This window comes from Lepus europaeus, chromosome 13, assembly GCF_033115175.1.
Source record: "Lepus europaeus isolate LE1 chromosome 13, mLepTim1.pri, whole genome shotgun sequence".
Lineage (NCBI taxonomy): Eukaryota > Metazoa > Chordata > Mammalia > Lagomorpha > Leporidae > Lepus > Lepus europaeus.
The window spans coordinates 28,464,933-28,485,786 of NC_084839.1; the positions used below are offsets into that span (position 1 = coordinate 28,464,933).

The 20,854-nt window shown below is 46.1% G+C and overlaps 2 protein-coding genes across 3 annotated transcripts in view; one reads left to right on the plus strand and one right to left on the minus strand.

Moving 5' to 3' along the window:
* DPY30 (dpy-30 histone methyltransferase complex regulatory subunit) overlaps nucleotides 1-18,128 on the minus strand; it is a 34,333-nt gene extending 16,205 nt beyond the window's left edge. The window contains exon 1 of the mRNA XM_062209217.1: nucleotides 18,025-18,128. The gene's annotated coding sequence lies outside the window, so the exon portion shown is untranslated. The remainder of the gene's footprint in view (nucleotides 1-18,024) is intronic.
* A 335-nt stretch (nucleotides 18,129-18,463) lies between these two features.
* Nucleotides 18,464-20,854, plus strand: part of SPAST (spastin) — a 66,798-nt gene continuing 64,407 nt past the window's right edge. For both annotated transcript variants that reach the window (XM_062209218.1, XM_062209219.1), the window contains exon 1: nucleotides 18,464-18,974. In XM_062209218.1, coding sequence (XP_062065202.1) covers nucleotides 18,560-18,974 — 415 coding nt within the window. In that variant the 5' untranslated portion in view covers nucleotides 18,464-18,559. The remainder of the gene's footprint in view (nucleotides 18,975-20,854) is intronic.

The following is a 20,854-nucleotide window of genomic DNA, read 5'->3' on the forward strand; positions in this document are numbered from 1 at the left end:
ATTAGTATTATAAATGGATAACAGGTACATATGGCATTTTGAAGATTTTTCATGTAGATTAATGCAAATATGTACATGCATATGTACAAGATATATAAATTGACATATATATTCTATTTTTCAAGAATGGGAATTAAAAGCAAGTATGACCAGAGATAATTGAGGAAAAAAGACAATAGTAATATGCATGGTCATATTATCTTAAATGTCCATACATTTTACCGTACACACTGGGAATCGAAAAAATATTTCCAAATTCCAGGAAACAAGTGAAAGCTGCTAATTTACATTTTCCAAGTGCTGAAGATTTTAGTAAAGATAGAATCTAATTTTGCACTCCTTCAAGGCAGGAACCATGTGTTACTTCACATGGTATCTGGTACATTGTAATATATGTTAAGCTGAATTGTTTCATAGTCAAAATTTGATGTTTGTATACTGACACTACTGAAACTATATAAACATTCACTAAAGGTGGGAGCACAAAATAGTTGTCAACTAGGTTTCTCTCAATCTAGATAAAATTATTGGTGTGATTTACAAAAAGCTTCACTAAAAGTTTTCACATTTAAAACATTATTTAAGGGGCAGGCATTGTAGCACAGTAGGTTAAATGACTGCTTGGAACACCTCCAACACTTACCAGAGTGCCTGATTCACATCTGGGCTACCCCGTGCTTCCCATCAAGCTTCCAGGTAGTGGGCCTGGGAGGCAGCAGATGATGGCTCAAATACATGGGTTCCTGCCACTCATGAAGGAAACTCAGATGGAGTGCCTGGTTTCTGTCTTCAGCCTGCACCAGCCCCAGCTATTGCAGCCACTGGGGAAGTGAAGCAGCAGACAGATTCATTCTCTTCCTCTCTGTAACTCTGTCTTTCAAATAAATAAATCTTTAAAAAAAAAAAATAGTTGAGGGGGCTGGAGCTGTGGCATAGTAGGCTAAACCTCTGCCTACGGCGCCAGCATCTCATATGGGCACTGGTTCATGTCCTGGTTGATCCACATTGGATCCAGCTCTCTGCTATGGCCTAGGAAAGCAGTGAAAGATGGCCCAAGTCCTTGGGCCCCTGCACCCACATGGGACACCCAGAAGAAGCTCTTGGCCCCTTGCTTTGGATTAGCCCAGCTTCGGCAGTTGTGGCCATTTGGGAAGTGAACCAGTAGATGGAAGACCTTTGTCTCTCCCTCTCTCTATCTGTAACTCTACCTCTCAAATAAATAAATTTTTTAAAAAATAAAAATTAGTTTAAAATTTGAGAAAACAAGCCATAGCAGGAGGAAAAAACTGATAGATGGAACTGAATTAGCAAGAAAAGAACAAGAAGTATAAAGTTAACTGAAGAGACTGCAGAGTACTCAGTTTTGATATACTATTAATGACTTGATAGGCTATTAATGATTCTAAAGATGACTATGGGAACCATGATTATGTCAGAAATTTGTACCAATATCTACTTTTTTTTTTTTTTTTTTGACAGGCAGAGTAGACAGTGAGAGAGAGAGACAGAGAGAAAGGTCTTCCTTTGCCATTGGTTTACCCTCCAATGGCCGCTGATCCAATGGCAGGAGCCAGGTGCTTCTCCTGGTCTCCCATGGGGTGCAGGGCCCAAGCACTTAGGCCATCCTCCACTGCACTCCCTGGCCACAGCAGAGAGCTGGCTTGCAAGAGGGGCAACCGGGACAGAATCCGGTGCCCCAACCGGGACTAGAACCCGGTGTGCCGGCGCCGCAAGGCAGAGGATTAGCCTGTTGAGCCACGGCGCCAGCCAACCAATATCTACTATTCAAAGAGGAAAGAATTAATGAATGAGAAGGACACTTGACTCTTACTTGGACTTGTACCAAAGTGTTCAGGGCTCTCACCTGTTTCCTATATGTTCCTACTTACCTCTTTCTGCCTTACATTTCATTCATGATTAAACAGAATTAGGTTTTCAGTTCTTCAAAGTCAAAGACCTTCTTATATCCATCTTTCTATTTGATTATTTTACAGGTCTTCTTTATTTTTTCAAAAAAAAGTGAATTTATAGAGAAAACAGGTACTTGCACCAAAGTAATAATCTCTAGACTTAACTTTCTTGGAGGTTCAGGAAGACTGTAAAGATTCTAGAATTAGAATTCTAGACTTTAGAATAATGAAGAAAAAATACTTGTTTGACCTGCTTTTTACAGACTTAGGACACATTCCATAGATAAAAATCTACAGGGCCGCTGCTGTGGTGCAGCCAGTAAAGCCGCCACCTGAAGTGCCAGTTGGTTGCCGGTTCAAGTCCTGGCTGCTCCACTTCCAATCCAACTCTCTGCTATGGCCTGGGAAAGCAGTAGAAGGTGGCCCAACACCTTGGGCCCCTGCACCTGTGTGAGATACCCAGAAGAAGCTCCTGACCCCTGGCTTTGGATTGCTGCAGCTCCAGCTGTTGCAGCCACCTGGGGAGTGAACTGGCAAATGGAAGACCTTTCTGTCTGCCTCTGCCTCTCTGTAACTTTGCCTTTCAAATAAATATATAAATATATGTTTAAAAAAATCTACTAGGCAATTGATAGCTATTTAGGCATGTGTAATAGAGAAACCTTGATCTGTGATTGGAAGAGTTCCTTCACTTGTTTGCCATGCACAATTAAGCAGAGTTTAACTTTTCTGAGCTTCAGGTTTTTTCACATGTAAAATTAGAATAACAATTATTACTTACATGGAAGAACAGAGGAGGCAATATAGTTGAAATTGCTTTAAATTGTAAACTGAAATTATATAAATGTGAGTGAAACTCATTCTGTTCTATCTACACCTCATCTTTTTTTTTTTTTTTTTTTTTTTGACAGGCAGAGTGGACAGTGAGAGAGAGAGACAGAGAGAAAGGTCTTCCTTTTGCCGTTGGTTCACCCCCCAGTGACCGCTGCGGCCAGTGCACTGCGACGGGCGCACCATGCTGATCCGAAGCCAGGAGCCAGGTGTTTCTCCTGGTCTCCCATGCGGGTACAGGGCCCAAGCACTTCCACTGCCCTCCTAGGCCACAGCAGAGAGCTGGCCTGGAAGAGGGGCAACCGGGACAGAATCCGGCGCCCCGACCGAGACTAGAACCTGGTGTGCCAGCGCTGCAGGCAGAGGATTAGCCTATTGAGCTGCAGCGCCATCATCATTTTATTATCATAACAATGTTCTACTTTTTGTTGTTATACTGCTGCTGTTTTAATCAGCAAAAAGGAAAGTATTTAGGAAAATGAAGAACTTGATCTAGCACACTACACATACAAACATATGCTTACAATGAAATACACAGAATTTATAGAAGGCCGTCTAAACACTGTGGGGAAGAACACCCAACCTCCGCTCAAGCAGTCGGAGAAACGTACATTACGGATTTGGTAAGCAACTTTCCACGAAATACCTTTGTGGCTAATAGAGAAAAACAGAAATTCTAAAACCAAACTCCATGTCCAAGCAGCAACCTTATCTCCATCTATATCTCAGAAATTTTGATAAACATAAACCAAGTAGACTTTTTAATCTAACAAATAGGGGCAGATGTATCGCATAGCAGTTAAGATGCTGCTTAGGATACCCACATCCCATACCAGAATGCCTGGGTTAAAGTCCTGACTGCTCCCAATTCCAGCATCCTGTGACTGAGTACCCTAGGAGGCAGTAGGAGATGACCTGGACTGAGTCCTGGGCTCCTGGTATAGACTTGGTTGTTGCAGGCATTTTAGGAATGAACCATGAGGCGTGATATGTCTGTAAACCTGTCTTTGTCTCTTTGCCTTTAAAATAAATTTACAAATACATGTGTTCTAATTCTTATGATATAGACATCATCTCAGCAATGAGAATAACAAAAATTAATGAAAAGGCTAATCTTACTGTCATTCCTAATCCCTAAATTGTCAATCATTTCTGCCACTTCCCATATGAAGTTTTTAAAATTTGTTTCTGAAATTTCTCAAGTGCTATTTTATTATTATTTTTAAAGATTGATTTGGGCCACTATTGTGGCATAGCACGTTAAGCCACTACCTGTGATGCTAGCATCCATTATGGGCACTGGTTTGTGTCATGGGTGCTCCACTTCAATCCAGCTCCCCACTAATGGCCTGGGAAAAGCAACAGAAGATGGACCAAGTGCTTGGGCCCCTGCATCCACGTGGGAGACTTGGAAGAAGCTCCTAGCTTCAGAACGGCACAGCACTGGCCATTGAAGCCATTTAGGGAGTGAGCTAGTGGATGGCAGATCTCTCTCCATCTCTCCCTCTCTCTGTAACTCTGACTTTCAACAGATCTTACATTGTTTCTTTCCTTTTTGTTTTTTTTGTTTGTTTGTTTGTTTAAAGATTTATTTTATTTATTTGAAACACAGAGTTACAGAGAGAGGTAGAGAAAGAGAGAAAGGTCTTTCATCTGCTGGTTCATATGGGATGCCAGCACTTCGGAACAGGGCGTTAACCCACTGCGCCACAGCGCCAGCCCCCTTTCCTATCTTTTCACCTTTATTACTTGTCTATACGTGTGGGGTCCTCACAAAGTCCATAGAAATTATGGACTATCGGCTGGCACCGCAGCTCAATAGGCTAATCCTCCACCTGCGGCACCGGCACACCGGGTTCTAGTCCCAGTCGGGGCGCCAGATTCTGTCCCGGTTGCCCCTCTTCCAGGCCAGCTCTCTGCTGTGGCCCGGGGAAGGCAGTGGAGGATGGCCCAAGTGCTTGGGCCCTGCACCCGCATGGGAGACCAAGAGAAGTACCTGGCTCCTGCCATCGGATCAGCGTGGTACGCTGGCCGCAGCACGCCAGCCGCAGTGGCCATTGGAGGGTGAACCAACGGCAAAAGGAAGACCTTTCTCTCTCTCTCTCTCTCACTGTCCACTCTGCCTGTCAAAAAATAAAAAAAAAATTATGGATTATGAAAAAACTGTCTAGATTTCAAAAAATTTTGCCTCCATAAAACATCTTTTAATTTTTTTCCACAGGGGCCAATGCTGTGGTTTAAGCCTGGCATGCAGCACTGCCATCCCCTATGGTGCCAGTAAAAGTTCTGGCTTCTCCACTTACTATCCATCCAGCTCCCTGCTAATGCACCTGGGAAAGCGGCAGAGAATGACCCAAGTCATTGTGCCCCTGTACCCACATGGAGACCTGGAGGAAGCTCCTGGCTACTGGCTCCTGGCTTCAGATCGGCCCAGCTCTGGCCATTGTGGCCATTAGAGGAGTGAACCAGTGCATGAAAGACCTCTTTGTCTTTACCTCTCTCTGTTAACTCAGTCTTTCAAATAAAATAAATCTTAAAAACTAATTTTTTTCCACAAACCTTTTTTCAGTCTAAGAGGTTCATCTACTGGTTCACTTTCCAAATATCCACAATGGCTGGGGCTAAAACTCAGTCCAGATCTCACATGTGGCTTGCAGGGACCCAACTGCTTGCGTCACCATCTGCTGCCTTCCAGTGTCTACACTGGCAGGATGCTGGAGTCAGGAGCCAGAGCCACAAGTCCAGGGGCCGGCACTGTGGCACAGTAGGTTAAAGCCTTGGCCTGAAGCGCCTGTATCCCATATGGGCATCAGTTTTAGTCCCGGCTTTCCTCTTCCAATCCAACTCTCTGCTATGGCCTGGAAAAGCAGTAGAAGACAGAACAAGTCCTTGGGCCCCTGTACCCACATGGGAGACCTGGAGGAAACTCCTGGCTCCTGGCTTTGGATTGGCGCAGCTCCAGACGTTGCGGCCATCTGAGTAGTGAACCAGCGGATGGAAGACCTCTCTTTCTGTCTCTACCTCTCTCTCTAACTCTTTCAAAAAAAAAAAAAAAAAAATCAGATCCAGTCAAATCCAGGCACGCAGATAGAGGATGCAGGAATCTTTAGCACTAGGCCAAATGGCCACCCCCACAGGTACCTCCATACAGCTTCATCCTCAGGCTGTTTTTCTCATGGTTGACAGACAATTACTAGAAGGATCCAGGGTTAGGTGCTTTCTTTTTCACATTCGAGGAGAGAAAGCAAAACTTCTCATAACAAGTCTCAACTTTGCTGTGCCCAAAAAGTACCAGTGATTTTGATAAAATGAATGTCCTAAATGGATTGCCACAGGCCTGAATGACTGCCCTCCCTGAACAATCGCAAGAACATGGCCTAGTGGCAGAATTAATCCTACCTGGGGTGTTTTGGCAAGTGGTTAAACTGCCACTTGCAGGGACTGCATCCCATATTGGAGTGTGGGTTCAGATCCTGGTGGTTCTGCTTCCCATCCAGTTTCCAACTAATGTGCCACCCTTATGGAGACACAAATGGAGTTCTGGGTTCTTGGCTTCTGCCTGGCCCACTGTGAGCTGTTGCAGCCATTTTGGGAGCAAGCCAGCAGGTTCTGCCTCTCCTTCTTCCTCTCTGACACGCTACCTTTCAAGTAAATAAGTAAGTCTAAAAAATAATAATGTATCTGTCTTGGTTCATTAGTTGTGACAAATGTATACAATGTAGCCACAGAAAATAATGAGATAGATCTATAGGTGAAAAGACATTTACAACATAATTTTGTAAAAAATACATGTTGTATACAAATCTTACACCATGATTCTATTTTTTCACATATACAAATATATGACAGTATTTCCTAAAGTTAGTAGAAAAAAATGAAATCAAATCTTAAGTTTGGGGAGAGGTGATGTTTGGCCTAGTATTAGATGCCTGCATCCCATATTCTAGTGCCTGGGTTTGATATGACCTCGGATTCTTAATTCCAGCTTCCTGCTAATGTGCACCCTAGGAGGCAGCAGTTGGGTTCCTGCCACCCACATGGGAGATTTGGATTGAGTCTCAGCTCCTGGCTTCTCTGTTGGCCCAGCCCCATCTGATGCAGGTACTTGGGGAGTGAACCAGCAAATGAAAGCAGTCTCACCTTGTATGTCTGTCTGTCTCTTTCTCTGTCTCTCAGCCTCACAAATAATATTTTTTAATAAAAGCTAACTTTGGTGAAAAAAATCAAGATCCATAGTTTTTTCATAATAAATGTTCTGTGAAGTTTTTGAAGATGTCTCATATTTATGCATGTATAGGACAAAGGCTGGAGAGACACATACCAAACTTAATAGTGGTGACCTGTGATGAAGAGGGAACATGGGAGGGAAAGTCTGCTTTTCAGAAACTTTCAGGTTGTTAGAACTGTGCTTTTTTTTTTTTTTTTTTCTTTTTTAACAGGCAGAGTGGATAGTGAGAGAGAGAGACAGAGAGAAAGGTCTTCCTTTTTGCCGTTGGTTCACCCTCCAATGGCTGCCGCGGCCGGCGCATCTCGCTGATCCGAAGCCAGGAGCCAGGTGCTTCTCCTGGTCTCCCATGCGGGTGCAGGGCCCAAAGACTTGGGCCATCCTCCACTGCACTCCCGGCCCCCAGCAGAGAGCTGGCCTGGAAGAGGGGCAACCGGGATAGAATCCGGCGCTCCAACTGGGACTAGAACCCGGTGTGCTGGCACCGCAAGGTGGAGGATTAGCCTGTTAAGCCAAGGCGCCGGTAGAACTGTGCTTTTTTTAACCCAAAATACAAATCTGTTATAAAATTAAAAGGGTATAGTGTCTATAAATCACATTGAATCTGTTAAAAACTAACTAAAAATTAAAATTCAAAGGGTAAAAATATTTAATGAGTTTTCTTTCACTGAGAAATACATAGTTTTTTATTATAAGTAACACATGAAAATTTTAGAAGAATATTTGAGTGGGTCTAATTAATTGTATAATGGTGCTAAAAGAAGACTCTTCTAGTTCATTCTTTTGCTCTGCACTCAAACACTTAGTGAGCATTTATTACTTACTTAGTCCTCATGGGGAGTGTGTAGAAAAAGAGCTAATTCTACTGTCCTTAGAAAGGCCTTCTTGCAAGATTCACCCTTGGCTATTGTCTGGGGACTTGGGTGAGCAATAGTTCCCTATACTGATATTAAAGCTTTCCCTCAATGATAAGGATGGCTCACTGCCTAAACTATTGTGCAAACAGTATGGTTTATGTTGAACTGCTGTCCTAGGAACCTGGAATTTTGTTGTGTCAGGCAGAGGGTACCTACATGATCAGTTCCAACAAAAGCCCTGAGCACAGAATTTCTGATGAGAATCTCTGGGTAAATAGCTCACATATGTTGTCAGAACTCATTCCTGGGAGAATCACATGCATCCTCTGTGACTCCACCAGGACAGAATTCCTAGAAGTTTGTACCTGGCTTGTTCTAGAATTAATCCCATATACCTTTCCCTTAATGATTTTGCCCTGTAGCCTTTTGCTATAATAAATCATAGCTATGGCTATGGTTATATACTGAGTCCTTTAAGTCCTCCTAGGGAATCACCAAACCTGGAGTGATTTGGGGGATCCTAACCTCGTGAGGAGTTTAAAATATATTTATATATTATCATTCCTGCCCTTGTCGACTTGTATTCTAGTTCAGCTAGATCATATATAGTCACATGACATGTTTCCATAAGAGCACAAGACAACTGAATGAAGGCACGGATGGATGCTGCAGACCACACACCCTGAAGGAGTTCAGATGAAGCTGGGATAAATGCAAGTAGGTATCTTTGGTGCAGTGTTGAGCAAAGAGTTAAGTATTACAAGGAAGCCTTAAAGGAAAAGCATCTCTGGGCGGACTGAGGGTAACATAATACAGACAAATGCAGTGAAGGGACCAAGAGGAAAAACCCAGGTATCTGAGAAGATGCCGCGAAGGCTCTCAGGATAGAAGACTTTCTAATACCAATGCACTGGGTAGCAACCGGTTTTGAAAAGAGGCAACACCTTTTATGTCCCAACATTTATCTAGTTCTAACAGTTCCCATTTCTCTGCTTTTCATGTGTGCTGGAATAAGCATGCTCTGTCCACCATAAATACACGAATATAAGACCACATTTATATATGTAACTACTTTGCTAAGAGTACCAACTGAGGGCTGAGTGTTATGGCACAGTGTGATCAACAGCAGCTTGTGACACCAGCATCCCATATTGGAGCATCAGTTCAATTTTTGAGTTCCTGCTGCTCCACTTCCAATCCAGCTTCTGTATACTTGGGCCCCTGCCACCCATGTGGGAGACCGAATTCCATTTGAAGAATGAACCTGCAGGTAGAAGGTAGAAGATTCTTTTTTTTTTTTTTTTTTTTTTTTGACAGGCAGAGTGGACAGTGAGAGAGAGAGACAGAGAGAAAGGTCTTCCTTTGCCGTTGGTTCACCCTCCAATGGCCGCCGCGGCTGGCGCACTGCGGCCAGCTCACGGCGCTGATCCGAAGCCAGGAGCCAGGTGCTTCTGGTCTCCCATGGGGTGCAGGGCCCAAGCACTTGGGCCATCCTCCACTGCACTCCCTGGCCACAGCAGAGAGCTGGCCTGGAAGAGGGGCAACCGGGACAGAATCCGGCGCCCCAACTGGGACTAGAACCCGGTGTGCCGGCGCCGCAAGGCGGAGAATTAGCCTATTGAGCCGCGGCACCAACCAGAAGATACTTTCCCTCTCCCTCCCTCCCTCCCTCCCTCCCTCTCTCTCTTTCTCTGTCATTCTGCCTTCCAAATAAATAAAAAGTAAATCTTCAATAAAAAGAACACTGAATATACCGTGGCCATCTACATTGCCATTCCTCAGGCATTCACTTAAAATTCTGTGTAGCCAACTCTGCTGTGCTTCCACAGACTCCTAGCTTCAAAAATCAAGTTGGGCAAGTCAGGTAACAATTCATACTTACACCTACACCTACTATTTCAAAACCATGAGCTCATTCACAGTTTCATGGAAGTAACAAGTCCTCTGTAAACTAGAGAATTTCCAAGTGACAACCCAGAGTTTTCATTTTGGCTTGTTTTCAAGTTTTGAGCGGATATGTCCTAGCCAATAGATTTCATGTAAAATTCAGAGTCATGGTTTCTCTTGAGAGAAACCAGCTTGAAGGATAGGCATCTTGTGTGTACAGTGGGCAACATGCCTCTCTGGACACCCACATGCTATATCAGATGATCTAAGTTCCACTCCTGATTCCAGCTCTCTGCGAATGTACACCCTGGACAGTAATGGCTTAAGTACCTGGGTTCCTGCTACCTATGTGGGAGATCCTGATTGCATTCAGGGATCCTGGCTTTGGCCTGGCACAGCCCTGGCTGTCTCAGGCATTTGTGGAGTGAACCAGAGGACGAAAGATCCTTGTATGTCTCTACCTCTGTCTCTGTTTTTCTGCCTTTCAAATAAATAAATGAATAATTTTTTAAAGTAGCTGTAGCTGAGAAACAGCTATCCTGTTTTTTTAGGGGATGCCACCCTCTTGTTTCTTATGGTCTCTCCCATTATATATGCATTATTTTTGCATTTGAGAGGCAGAGGAAAAATGAGACAGGGCAAGAGAGAGTGCTCCCATCTGCTGGTTCACTTCCCCAATGCCCACAATGGACTAGGTTGTGATCAGAACCTGAAGCCTGAAGTTCAATCAAGGTCTCCCTCACTGCCTCCCAGAATCTGCATTGGCAGGAAGGTGGAATCAGGAGCCTGAATTGGAAATTAAACTGGGCTACTGCAAAGTGGGACACAGGCATTTTAACCACTAGACTTAACACCTGTTTTGCTTATATGCATTTCTGATTGCCATGACATCCCCACATAAAATTCATATATGTTGTATGCCTGACTGCTGCTGCTGTTTTAAGTTTTGGCCATTGCATTATGTGATAAACATGATCTAATTATCTGCACGAATTTTGGCATGTTGCTCCTTGCCCAGGACATTGTGTTAATACTATTTGTTGAATAAATGAATGAATGTGTGCCAAGTGTGGACACAATTCAGGAAAATAATTAAATTGTTCACAGTTATGTTTTTGCTTTCCAACAAAGCAACAGAATCCATTCCTAAACTGTTATTTGACTCCTCTTACCCCCACCCCCAACCATATCTTTTCATTTTTTCTCTATTTTAGGTTTTCTACCTTTATCAAAATCAGTCATTTCCTCTCTAGTCTAGATGTGCCTTTTTTTTTTTTTTTTTTTTAGCTGAAAAGTGATCCTGAATATCTGTGGTTGGACCTTGCTTAAAATAATCTAATATCTCTCAAACTGAAAGGTAGGGGCGTTCCTTAGAAAGCAAACGAACTGAAATATCCCAAAAGTCAGCTGGTGGGAGGCACTTTGGTAAATAAATTCAAGGAATAGAGAGATAAAGTGACTGAATGTCCTGGATTAGTTAGCACAGTACTCAGCTCCTCCTTTTTGTCCTAGTGAAACTGGCCCAGATTTCATTCAAGATTAAGTGTCCTGAAAGTTCTTATAATCTGAAACCTGGGAGGCTGTAACACTCTAGGTTGAATGGCTAAGAAAGTTAGGATAGTTAGGATGTTCAGTCCAGGCACATTAATTACAAAGCAAGGATAACATCAAGGCCTTGTTCTTCTTGACACAAATTTAAGGTGATGTTAATTTACAAAATGGATTTGAGATTGACATATAACTCCAAGGGGCATAGGAATATTAAAAGAAAAAAATGAGACCCCAGTTGAGCCAGAAATTTGGAATGGCATTGCAGGTATATAAGACAAAAATACATACTCATAAAGTTTACTGAGTCCTGTCATGTTGCAAGTGTTATGCTAGTGGTTTCAGATGTACTCTTTCACACTGTAATTTAATTCTTATTACACCACTTTGCAAAGCAGGTAACTAAAGAACTTGCTCCTTATCAAACAAATAAAAAGTCCAGAATCAGAATACCAATCCTAGCCTTGCTGACCCTTGATTCCATATTTCTACCACACAGAACAATGGCAAAGTGCAGAAAAGCACAGCGAGTATTAGGTGCAAATGGATAGCAGACGCAGCAAGCAGGGGGCCAAAGGTCAGAAACCCAGCATCTGGATGCCTGAAATGAAAGATCACTCCTGCCCCATGGGCCAAAGATGTACTTAACAAAACACAAACATATGTAAAAATGTAATTCTTTTAAAAAATAATGTTTACTGATTTATCTATTTTCACCTATTTGAAAGGAGAAAAAAATGAGAGAGAGATGGATCTTTCATTCTACTGGTTCACTCTGCAAATGCCCACAACAGCTAGGGCTGGGCCAAGCTGAAGCCAGAAGCCCAGAGCTCAGTCTGGGTCTTCCATGCAGGTGGTAGAGGCCCAAGCACTCGAGCCATCTTCTTCGGCCTTCCAGGATGTATTAGCAGGCAGCTGGGTCTGAAGCATTGTATCTGAAACTTGAACCGGCACTCCCATGTGGGATCTGGGTATCTCGAGCAGCAACTTAATCTGTTGCATCACAGTGCCCACCCCAAAAATGATGCTCTTGAAAGCCTGTATTTTTATCTTAAATCACAGAAGCACTATGTACTGTGCCATCCTATATGGACACCGGTTTGACTCCCAGCTGCTCTACTTCTGATCCAGCTCTCTGCTATGGCCTGGAAAAGCAGTAGAAGATGGCCCAAGTCCTGGGCCCCTGCACCCACGTGGGAGACCTGGAAGAAGCTCCTGGCTCCTGGCTTTGGATCGGCACAGCTCTGGCCGCTGCGGCCATCTGAGTAGTGAACCAGAGGATGGAAGACCTCTCTCTCTCTTTCTCTGCCTCTCCTCTATCTCTGTGTAACTCTGACTTTCAAATAAATATATTAATTTTAAAAAAGTTGCATCATGATAATAGCTGTGGTCAAACAATTAAAAAACAAAAAACAAAATATTTTAAAGAATTTGAACCTTGAGAGCCTGTTACACTATCTGGGGAGTGAACCAACAGTTGGAAGATCTCTCTGTCTCTGTTTCCCTCTTTCTGTAACTCTACCTTTCAAATAAATCTTAAAAGAAAAAAAAAAAAGAAAGAAAGAAAGAGAGAGAGAGATCTTCCATCTGCTGGTTCACTCCCCAGATGGCCACATGGCCGGAGCTGAGCTGATCTGAAGCCAGGAACCAGGAGCTTCTTCTAGGTCTCTCATGCATGTGCAGGGGCCCAAGCACTTGGGCCATCTTCTACTGTTTTCCCAGGCCATAGCAGGGAGCTGGATCAGAAGTGGAGCAGCCAGGACACAAACCAGTGCCCATATGGGATGCCAGTGTTGCAGGAGGCAGACTTACCTGTTATGCCACAACACCAGCCCAGAGCCTCAAATTTTTTATTGTAAAATTTAGAGGCAATAATGCTTAATTCAAGTATTGATGACTGATATGAGGGTAAAAGTTACCTTAACTAAGCCTAGGATATGAGTTCAGTAAATGTTAGCAAATAGTAGTCTTCATCATCATTGTTATTGTTACCTCCTTATACATATGTTAGTTGAATTCTGTGATAAAAACTAAGATTTTTACGGTTCAGAAAAATGGTTAGGAACTGCTTTCTAAAATGAGAAGATACACTTAAGTTCTTATTTGAATATCAGGTAAAAAGAAATTCTACCCACAATCATTATGCTAGATTACTTGCAAAAATGCCTACAATTCCACTCATCCTTATATGTCCCTTTGCAATGCTACTTTGCCATGTCTCCATCAAGATGTGGAGTTTGTGTTCATAGCTGTTGCACTGGAGTTAGCCTTGTGACTGGCTTCAATGACAGAATGTAGCAAAGTCACCTTGTGCAACTTTGGAGTTTAGGCTTCACGAGGCCATACAGCTTCCACTCATACTCTCACATCACCACATGCCATATAGATGGCTGGGCTATCCTGCTAGGGACACATGTCCCAGCCAATAGCCACAAAGAACCCGTGGACCTGCAAGTGAAGCTGGCTAGGCCATGAGTCAAGCCATCAGATGATTGTATGCACATGGACGACCCCAGGGAAGGCCAGTAGAAGAACCAGCTAAAGGCCCAGAGTTGTGGCACAGCAGGTTCAGCCAATTCTTGCAACACCGGCATCCCATATGAGCATAGGTTCAAGTCTCAGCTGTTCCACTTCCAATCCAGATTCCTGCTAATGATCTGGGAAAAGCAGCAGAAGGTAGCCAGAGTACTTGAGCCTCTGCTACCCACATGGGAGACCCAAATAGAGTTCCCGGCTCCTGACTTTGGGCTGGTCCATATCCCTTGCTGTTAAGGCCATTTGGGAAGTGAACCAGTGGATGGAAGATAACTCTGTCTTTCCCTCTCTCTGGGTAATTTTGCCTTTCAAAGAAACAAATATTTTTTAAAAAAAGTTATTTGAGCAAAGATAAACAAAACTGGCACTGAACTATGTATCAGTCAATGGCTGAACATTAAAATAAATTGCTATAAATTCATATAATGGAATACTACATAGTGGTGAGCATAAACTATAGCTATAAAAATCACCAGGGAGGAATTTCAAACATTTAAATATTGAGGAGAAAAAGCAAATTAAGAATACAGGTAGGAGCCCATGCTGTGGCATACTAGGTTTAGCCTCCACCTGTGGCGCTAGCATCCCATTGGGTACTGGTTCATGTCCCAGCTGCTCCTCTTCCAATCCAGCTCTCTGCTAATGGCCTGGGAAAGCAGCAAAAGATGGCTCAAGTGCTTGGGCCCTTGCACTCAACGTGGGAGACCCAAAAGAAGCTCCCGGCTCCAGATTGGTCCAGCTCCAGTCATTGTGGCCATCTGGGGACTGAACCAGTAAATGGAAGATTGATCTCTCCCCCACACCCCCGTCTCACCTTCTTGCTATCTGTAACTTTGCCTCTCAAATAAATTTTTTTTTTTTTTTTTGACAGGCAGAGGACAGTGAGAGAGAGACAGAGAGAAAGGTCTTCCTTTTGCCGTTGGTTCACCCTCCAATAGCCGCCGCGGTAGGCGCGCTGCGGCCGGCGCACCACGCCGATCCGATGGCAGGAGCCAGGTGCTTCTCCTGGTCTCCCATGGGGTGCAGGGCCCAAGCACCTGGGCCATCCTCCACTGCACTCCCTGGCCACAGCAGAGAGCTGGCCTGGAAGAGGGGCAACCGGGACAGGATCGGTGCCCTGACTGGGACTAGAACCCGGTGTGCCGGCGCCGCAAGGCGGAGGATTAGCCTAGTGAGCCGCGGCGCCGGCTCAAATAAATTTTTTTAAAAAAAGAAAAGACAATATGATTACATCTATATAAAGTCAAAACCAGTTAAAACTATACAACACATTGTTTAGAGTCGTATAAATATATTGCAAAACTAAAATAACAGGTAAAAAATGGGTGATGCAGAATTCATGATAGTGGCTTCTTCTGGAGGGTACAGAACAGAGATTGAGATTAGAAAGGAGCTTACAGTGTGCTTCCAGGAACTGGATACATCCTTTGTTTAATCAGACAGGTTTAGTTGTTTTTTTTTGTTTGTTTGTTTTTTGTTTTTTAAGATTTATTTATTTTTGAAAGAGTCACACAGAGAGAGAGGAGAGAGAGAGAGAGAGAGAGAGAGAGAGAGAGGTCTTTCATCCGATGGTTCACTCCCGAGATGGCCTCAATGGCCGGAGCTGTGATGATCCAAAGCCAGGAGCCAGGAGCTTCTTCCAGGTCTCTCCTGTGGGTGCAGGGGCCCAAGGACTTGGGCCATCTTCTACTGCTTTTCCAGGCTATAGGAGAGAGCTGGACAGGAAGTGGAGCAGCCGGGTCTCGAACCGGCGGCCATATGGGATGCCGGTACTTTAGGCCAGGGCGTTAACCCACTGCGCCACCACGCCAGCCCCATAGTTTGTTTTTTAAAGGTTTATTTATTTACTATTTGAAAGGGGGACAGAGAGAGATGTATCTTACATCTGCTGGTTCATTCCCCAGTTGTCCACAGGAGCCCGGGCTAAGTTAAGCAGAAGCCAGGAGCTAGGAACTCCACCTGGGTCTCCCCAGGTGGCTTGCAGAAACCTAAGTACTTTGGTCATCCTCTGTGCCCTCTGAGGTACATTAGCAAGCAGCTGGTTCCAAAGTGCAGAGTAGCAGAGGCTCAAAGCAGGCACTCTGAAATAGGATGCGACCAGCACAAGCGGTAACGTAACCTGCTATGCTACCATGCCCATCCTTTGTTTTTAAAGTTATTTGAAAGGCAGAGAAAAAGAGAGACAGACACATGAATATTTCACTTACTGATTTACTCCTTAAATGTTTACAACAGCAAAGGCCAAGCCAGGCCAAAGCCTGGTGTCCAGAACTTAAAGCACATCTCCCAGGTAGGTAGCAGAGACCCAAGAACGAGAGCCATCACCTGCTACCTCCCACGGTGTGCATTAGTTGTAATCTGGAACAGAAGTGGAGCCAGGACTACAACTCAGGCACTCTGATATGGGATGTGAGCCTCCCAAGCAGTAGCTTAACTGCTTTGCCAAATGTCTACCCTTGCACTTTTTTTTTTTTTTTTTTTTTTTGACAGGCAGAGTGGACAGTGAGAGAGAGAGACAGAGAGAAAGGTCTTCCTTTGCTGTTGGTTCACCCTCCAATGGCCGCCACGGCCAGCGCGCTGCGGCCGGCGCACTGCACTGATCCGAAGGCAGGAGCCAGGTACTTATCCTGGTCTCCCATGGGGTGCAGGGCCCAAGTACTTGGGCCATCCTCCACTGCACTCCCTGGCCACAGCAGAGAGCTGGCCTGGAAGAGGGGCAACTGGGACAGAATCCGGCACCCCCACCGGGACTAGAACCTGGTGTGCCGGCGCCGCTAGGCGGAGGATTAGCCTGTTGAGCCACAGTGCCGGCCTGCACTCTTTTTTTTTTTTAAAGATTTATTTATTTGAAAGGCAGATGGAGGCAGTTATCTTCCATCCACTTGTTCACTCCCCAGATGGCTGCAACAATTGGAGCTGGGCCGGGTCAGGCCAAAGCCAAGAGCCAGGAGTTTCCTGGCATTCCTGGTTAGGGACCCAAACACTTGGGCCATCTTGCACTGCTTCCTCAGGCACATTAGCAGGGAGCTAGACTGGAAGTAGAACAGCAGGGACTTGAACTGGTGCCCTTATAGAATGCTGGCATTGCAGGTGGTAGCTTAACTCAATGATCCATAACACCTGACCCAAAATAAATGTTAAAAAAAATTAACTTGCACATTTAAGTTCTGTACATTTTGCTTATATATGTATGGATATAACATATAAAACTATGTAACTATATGTAAAAGTATAATTAACCACAGATAACAAGAGGGCTATGCAGGGCAGGCAGGAAAGAAAATTGATCATCTGCAAGAGGCCATTTCAGAATGTGGAACTAGCAGAAGCACAGAGGCAGGAGGAGGAAGCAGAAGGCACACGGGGAGCAGGTCGTGTTTGCTGTAACCTAGGATACCTGAAGGAGAGTCTTGCTGCGTAATCATTAAAGTTGTGGCAGGATGCTGAGATTCCGTAGACCTCACACTGTAAATAATGGGGACTTTGTAGGATTCTTCTGTTTTAGGCAACAAGGAACAATTATGGCTAACTCAAGTCAAAAGAGAAGAGAAAAAAACAGAGACAGGGGGATAGGGAGGGGAGAAAGAGAAAGCGGGGGAAACGGGGGAAGAGAAATAGACCAAAGTGTATTAGATAGGTTACATCATCCGGCCAGCCCAGGAACTCGGCTGCTCTGGGACCACAGTGGGATGCTCTAGCCGGGGAGCTCCGTGGAGCAGTCGGTGGCAGCCACCTTCGCTCTCAGCCCTTCTCCAGCCAAGATCCCAGTTCCCAGGGGAGTCTCATTGCCCGACTGATCCTGAGTTCTGTGTTTGCAACTCAGGAGAACCCTGGGAGCAGAGGTGAGTGGATAGTTGCCCAAAGGAAGGGAAGCCAAGTAGACTTAAAACAAAAAAACGCCAGGAAAACCACAGCACGGCTTCCTCAGCAAACTACAGGGTGCTGCGCAGAAACCTAAAAAGTCCGTATTCGAGTAAGTTAATTCTTCAGACAAGACATCTAAACTCGTGCTAATTTAGTGAAAATCCTAGATTCGTTGACCTCACCGTAGAGGTAACATTTTTCACGTGGGATGACTTCATGTTTGTCTCCTCACTGCCTGCTCCCCTAACTCCAGTCCGTATACTCACTGCTCCTGAATTCAGACCCATCAACCTTTGTAAAAGAGTGAAGTCAACTGGCAGAAATGGTGAAACCACGCCACCGAGAGATAGAAGCGCTGCAAACTTACTGGCAGCCCCAAGCCGCAGTCTCCCTATTCAAGGGGCGATTCTCCAGCTTGCTGGTAGGAGCTCGCAGGGCAAGCGCCGTCTGCGGAGCTACGTGGGAGCCGAAGTGCACCTTGGGAAGTGTAGTTCCGCGAGGAAAGGGCCGAGTGGCGGGCGCCGCACACGCGCACAAGAGCCCAGGTCAACAAAGACGGCGGCGTGCGCGCGTGCGCGCGCGGCGGAGAAAGGCACGGAAGGGCATGCGCGTGTGCGTACGCGGCCGGCGCTCGGAGCTTCCTTGGCGCTGAGAGGGCGGAGGGGGGGGGTGTTGGAGCCACCGACCGAAGGAGGAGGAGAAGGAGGAGAAAGGGTTGTGCTCTTGGCCGAGCGAGGGGCGGGGCCGCGGGCGGCGCGGGCAGGTGCCGAGCTCCCGGGAGCCGCCGGCGCGCGGGGGGTCTGTGGCCCTCGCCGTCGAAGCAGTCGCCGCCGTCGCTGGGTCGCCGTCGGTCTGCGGGAGGCGGGTTATGGCGGCGGCGGCGGCGGCAGTGGGAGCTGTGAATGAATTCTCCGGGTGGACGAGGGAAGAAGAAAGGCTCCGGCGGCGCCAGCAGCCCGGCGCCTCCCAGGCCTCCGCCCCCCTGCCTGGCCCCCGCCCCTCCCGCCGCCGGGCCGGCCGCTCCGCCCGAGTCGCCGCATAAGCGGAACCTGTACTATTTCTCCTACCCGCTCTTCGTCGGCTTCGCGCTGCTGCGCTTGGTCGCCTTCCACCTGGGGCTCCTCTTCGTGTGGCTCTGCCAGCGCCTCTCCCGCGCCCTCATGGCCGCCAAGAGGAGCTCCCGGGCCGCGCCGGCGCCCGCCTCGGCCTCGCCCCCGGAGCCGGTGCCGGGCGGCGAGGCCGAGCGCGTCCGCGCCTTCCACAAACAGGCCTTCGAGTACATCTCCGTTGCCCTGCGCATCGACGAGGACGAGAAAGGTACCTGGGGGGCTGGGGGAGAGGGGGCGGCGGCGCGCCTGGGGCGGGCGACACCTGCGCCCCCCGCCTGCGGGCAGCGGCGCGGCCCCGGAATCGATCCGCCCCGGGAGACTGCCTCCGTGCGGGTCAGACCCTCGTCCGCGGCTCTCGGCCAGACCTCTCCCGTTTCAGCGCGCCCTCGCCGTGGACTTTGTTTCAGACACCAGCCTGCCCCCACGCTGCTGCACGATCCGAGTCCTTGAGAGGCGCCCGGACGCGCTGGTGACAGTGACAGTTGTCCTAGCGTGACCACAGGGATCCTTTCTGGCCCTGGACACAGTGTGTGGCTGCCTCCCGGCCAGGTTTCGATACCGAAGAAGCTGTGCCGGGTTACAGGCTTGCAATGAAAGCAGAGTACTGAAGTGTCAGTAAAAAGAACAAACGGTGACTTGATTCTGCGAGTAGCTGAGGATGAGGGCAGCTGAATGCGGCTTAGTTTTTAAAGCTCCAAGACTAATTTTAGTGGTAAAATGATTCCCGAATCTCTTTAAGGAAAGTTGTATTTTAGCTGAAACTTCTGCTTCTGATTGCTTTGGTGTTTAGTAAGCAAGTGTTTAAGTATTGCAAGGTGGCCTCTTCAGTCTCTAAGTAGAATGTTGAGTGAATTGAGAAAACTTGGAGGTATCCGTTTACAATGAAACCCAAAACAGAGATGTATGTTTCCAGCGGAAGGCAAGGCTGCTGCATCCTGCAGGTTCTTTGAAACTAACTTGATTTCAGTTTTCCTGGGTGCCAGGCAGTGTGCTGTTTTCATGTATCGGCGTATTTACGCCTCACCATGACCCTGTGAACTGAAGCTACAGATGCTGTCGGCTCTTATACAGAGCGGAAAACTAAAGCTCTGAGGATTAAAGCAGCTCACTCCAAACCTGTGCTCACTGGTAGTGAACTTTTTTTTTTATGATAAATGAAATTAGAAGGAGTCTGATAACATTTCAAAAATCTCTCCTTTTCATCCTCACCTCTAGTATGCTGCCATCTTGCTTTGCCTTCTCCCAAACAGCACTTGTTCACCTGTGTCAATTAGGTACTGGGGTGAGTTGCCCATTAGTGAAAACAGAAACCATCTGCAGCTCATTTGTAGTGTCTCCCTGTTACCAACCTCCAGAGCTCAGTCGTGGTGGTTACTGTGTATCTGTGGGCCTGGGTGAGCAGTTAGGGCACAGGAAGGCAGGTGTTCATGGTTGAGGAGTCAGGACAGAGCAGAGGCTGAGAGACCACCAGAAGGTCGGCCGGTTAGGAAGAGGGCTGTGTGTTTGTGGAAGGAGGCTCTGCGTTCTTGACCGCCTCTTTGGGACGACCAGGGTCCCTCGGGGAGGGTGGAGAGAGCTCTCCACCGCCCTCCTAGGGAAGCAGGGTTTCACTGCAGTAAGCTGGTACCGGAGGATCCTCCGAGGCTTTCTCATCTACTCCGAGACCTTGTGTGATGCTGGGAATGCGTTTGCTGATAGATTGTTTCACTAGTGTGTTTCACAAGAGATGAAAGAAAATGGGAGTCGAGAGATAGAATAAGACCAAAGAAAAAGGAAATCCCAGGTGCTTAACAAGACCCTAAGCTCTTAGGCTTGAAAGGCAAGCAGTTCTGTGTGAGGTGTAAATAACACAATTCAGACCTTGGATTTAGGCTCATGACTGACTTTTCAATGTCATATATTCATATGTCTACGTTTGCATCCTCTTAAAATATTTTAATTTTCAATTTATATGTAATATACCCTCTTCCTACTTGATGTTTCTATTCACTGTTTTTTTTTTGTTTGTTTGTTTGTTTTACTTTAGTTATATTTTATCTGGTAAAGTGGATATCAGAATGACTGATAACTCTTGAGTTCCACAGTTGG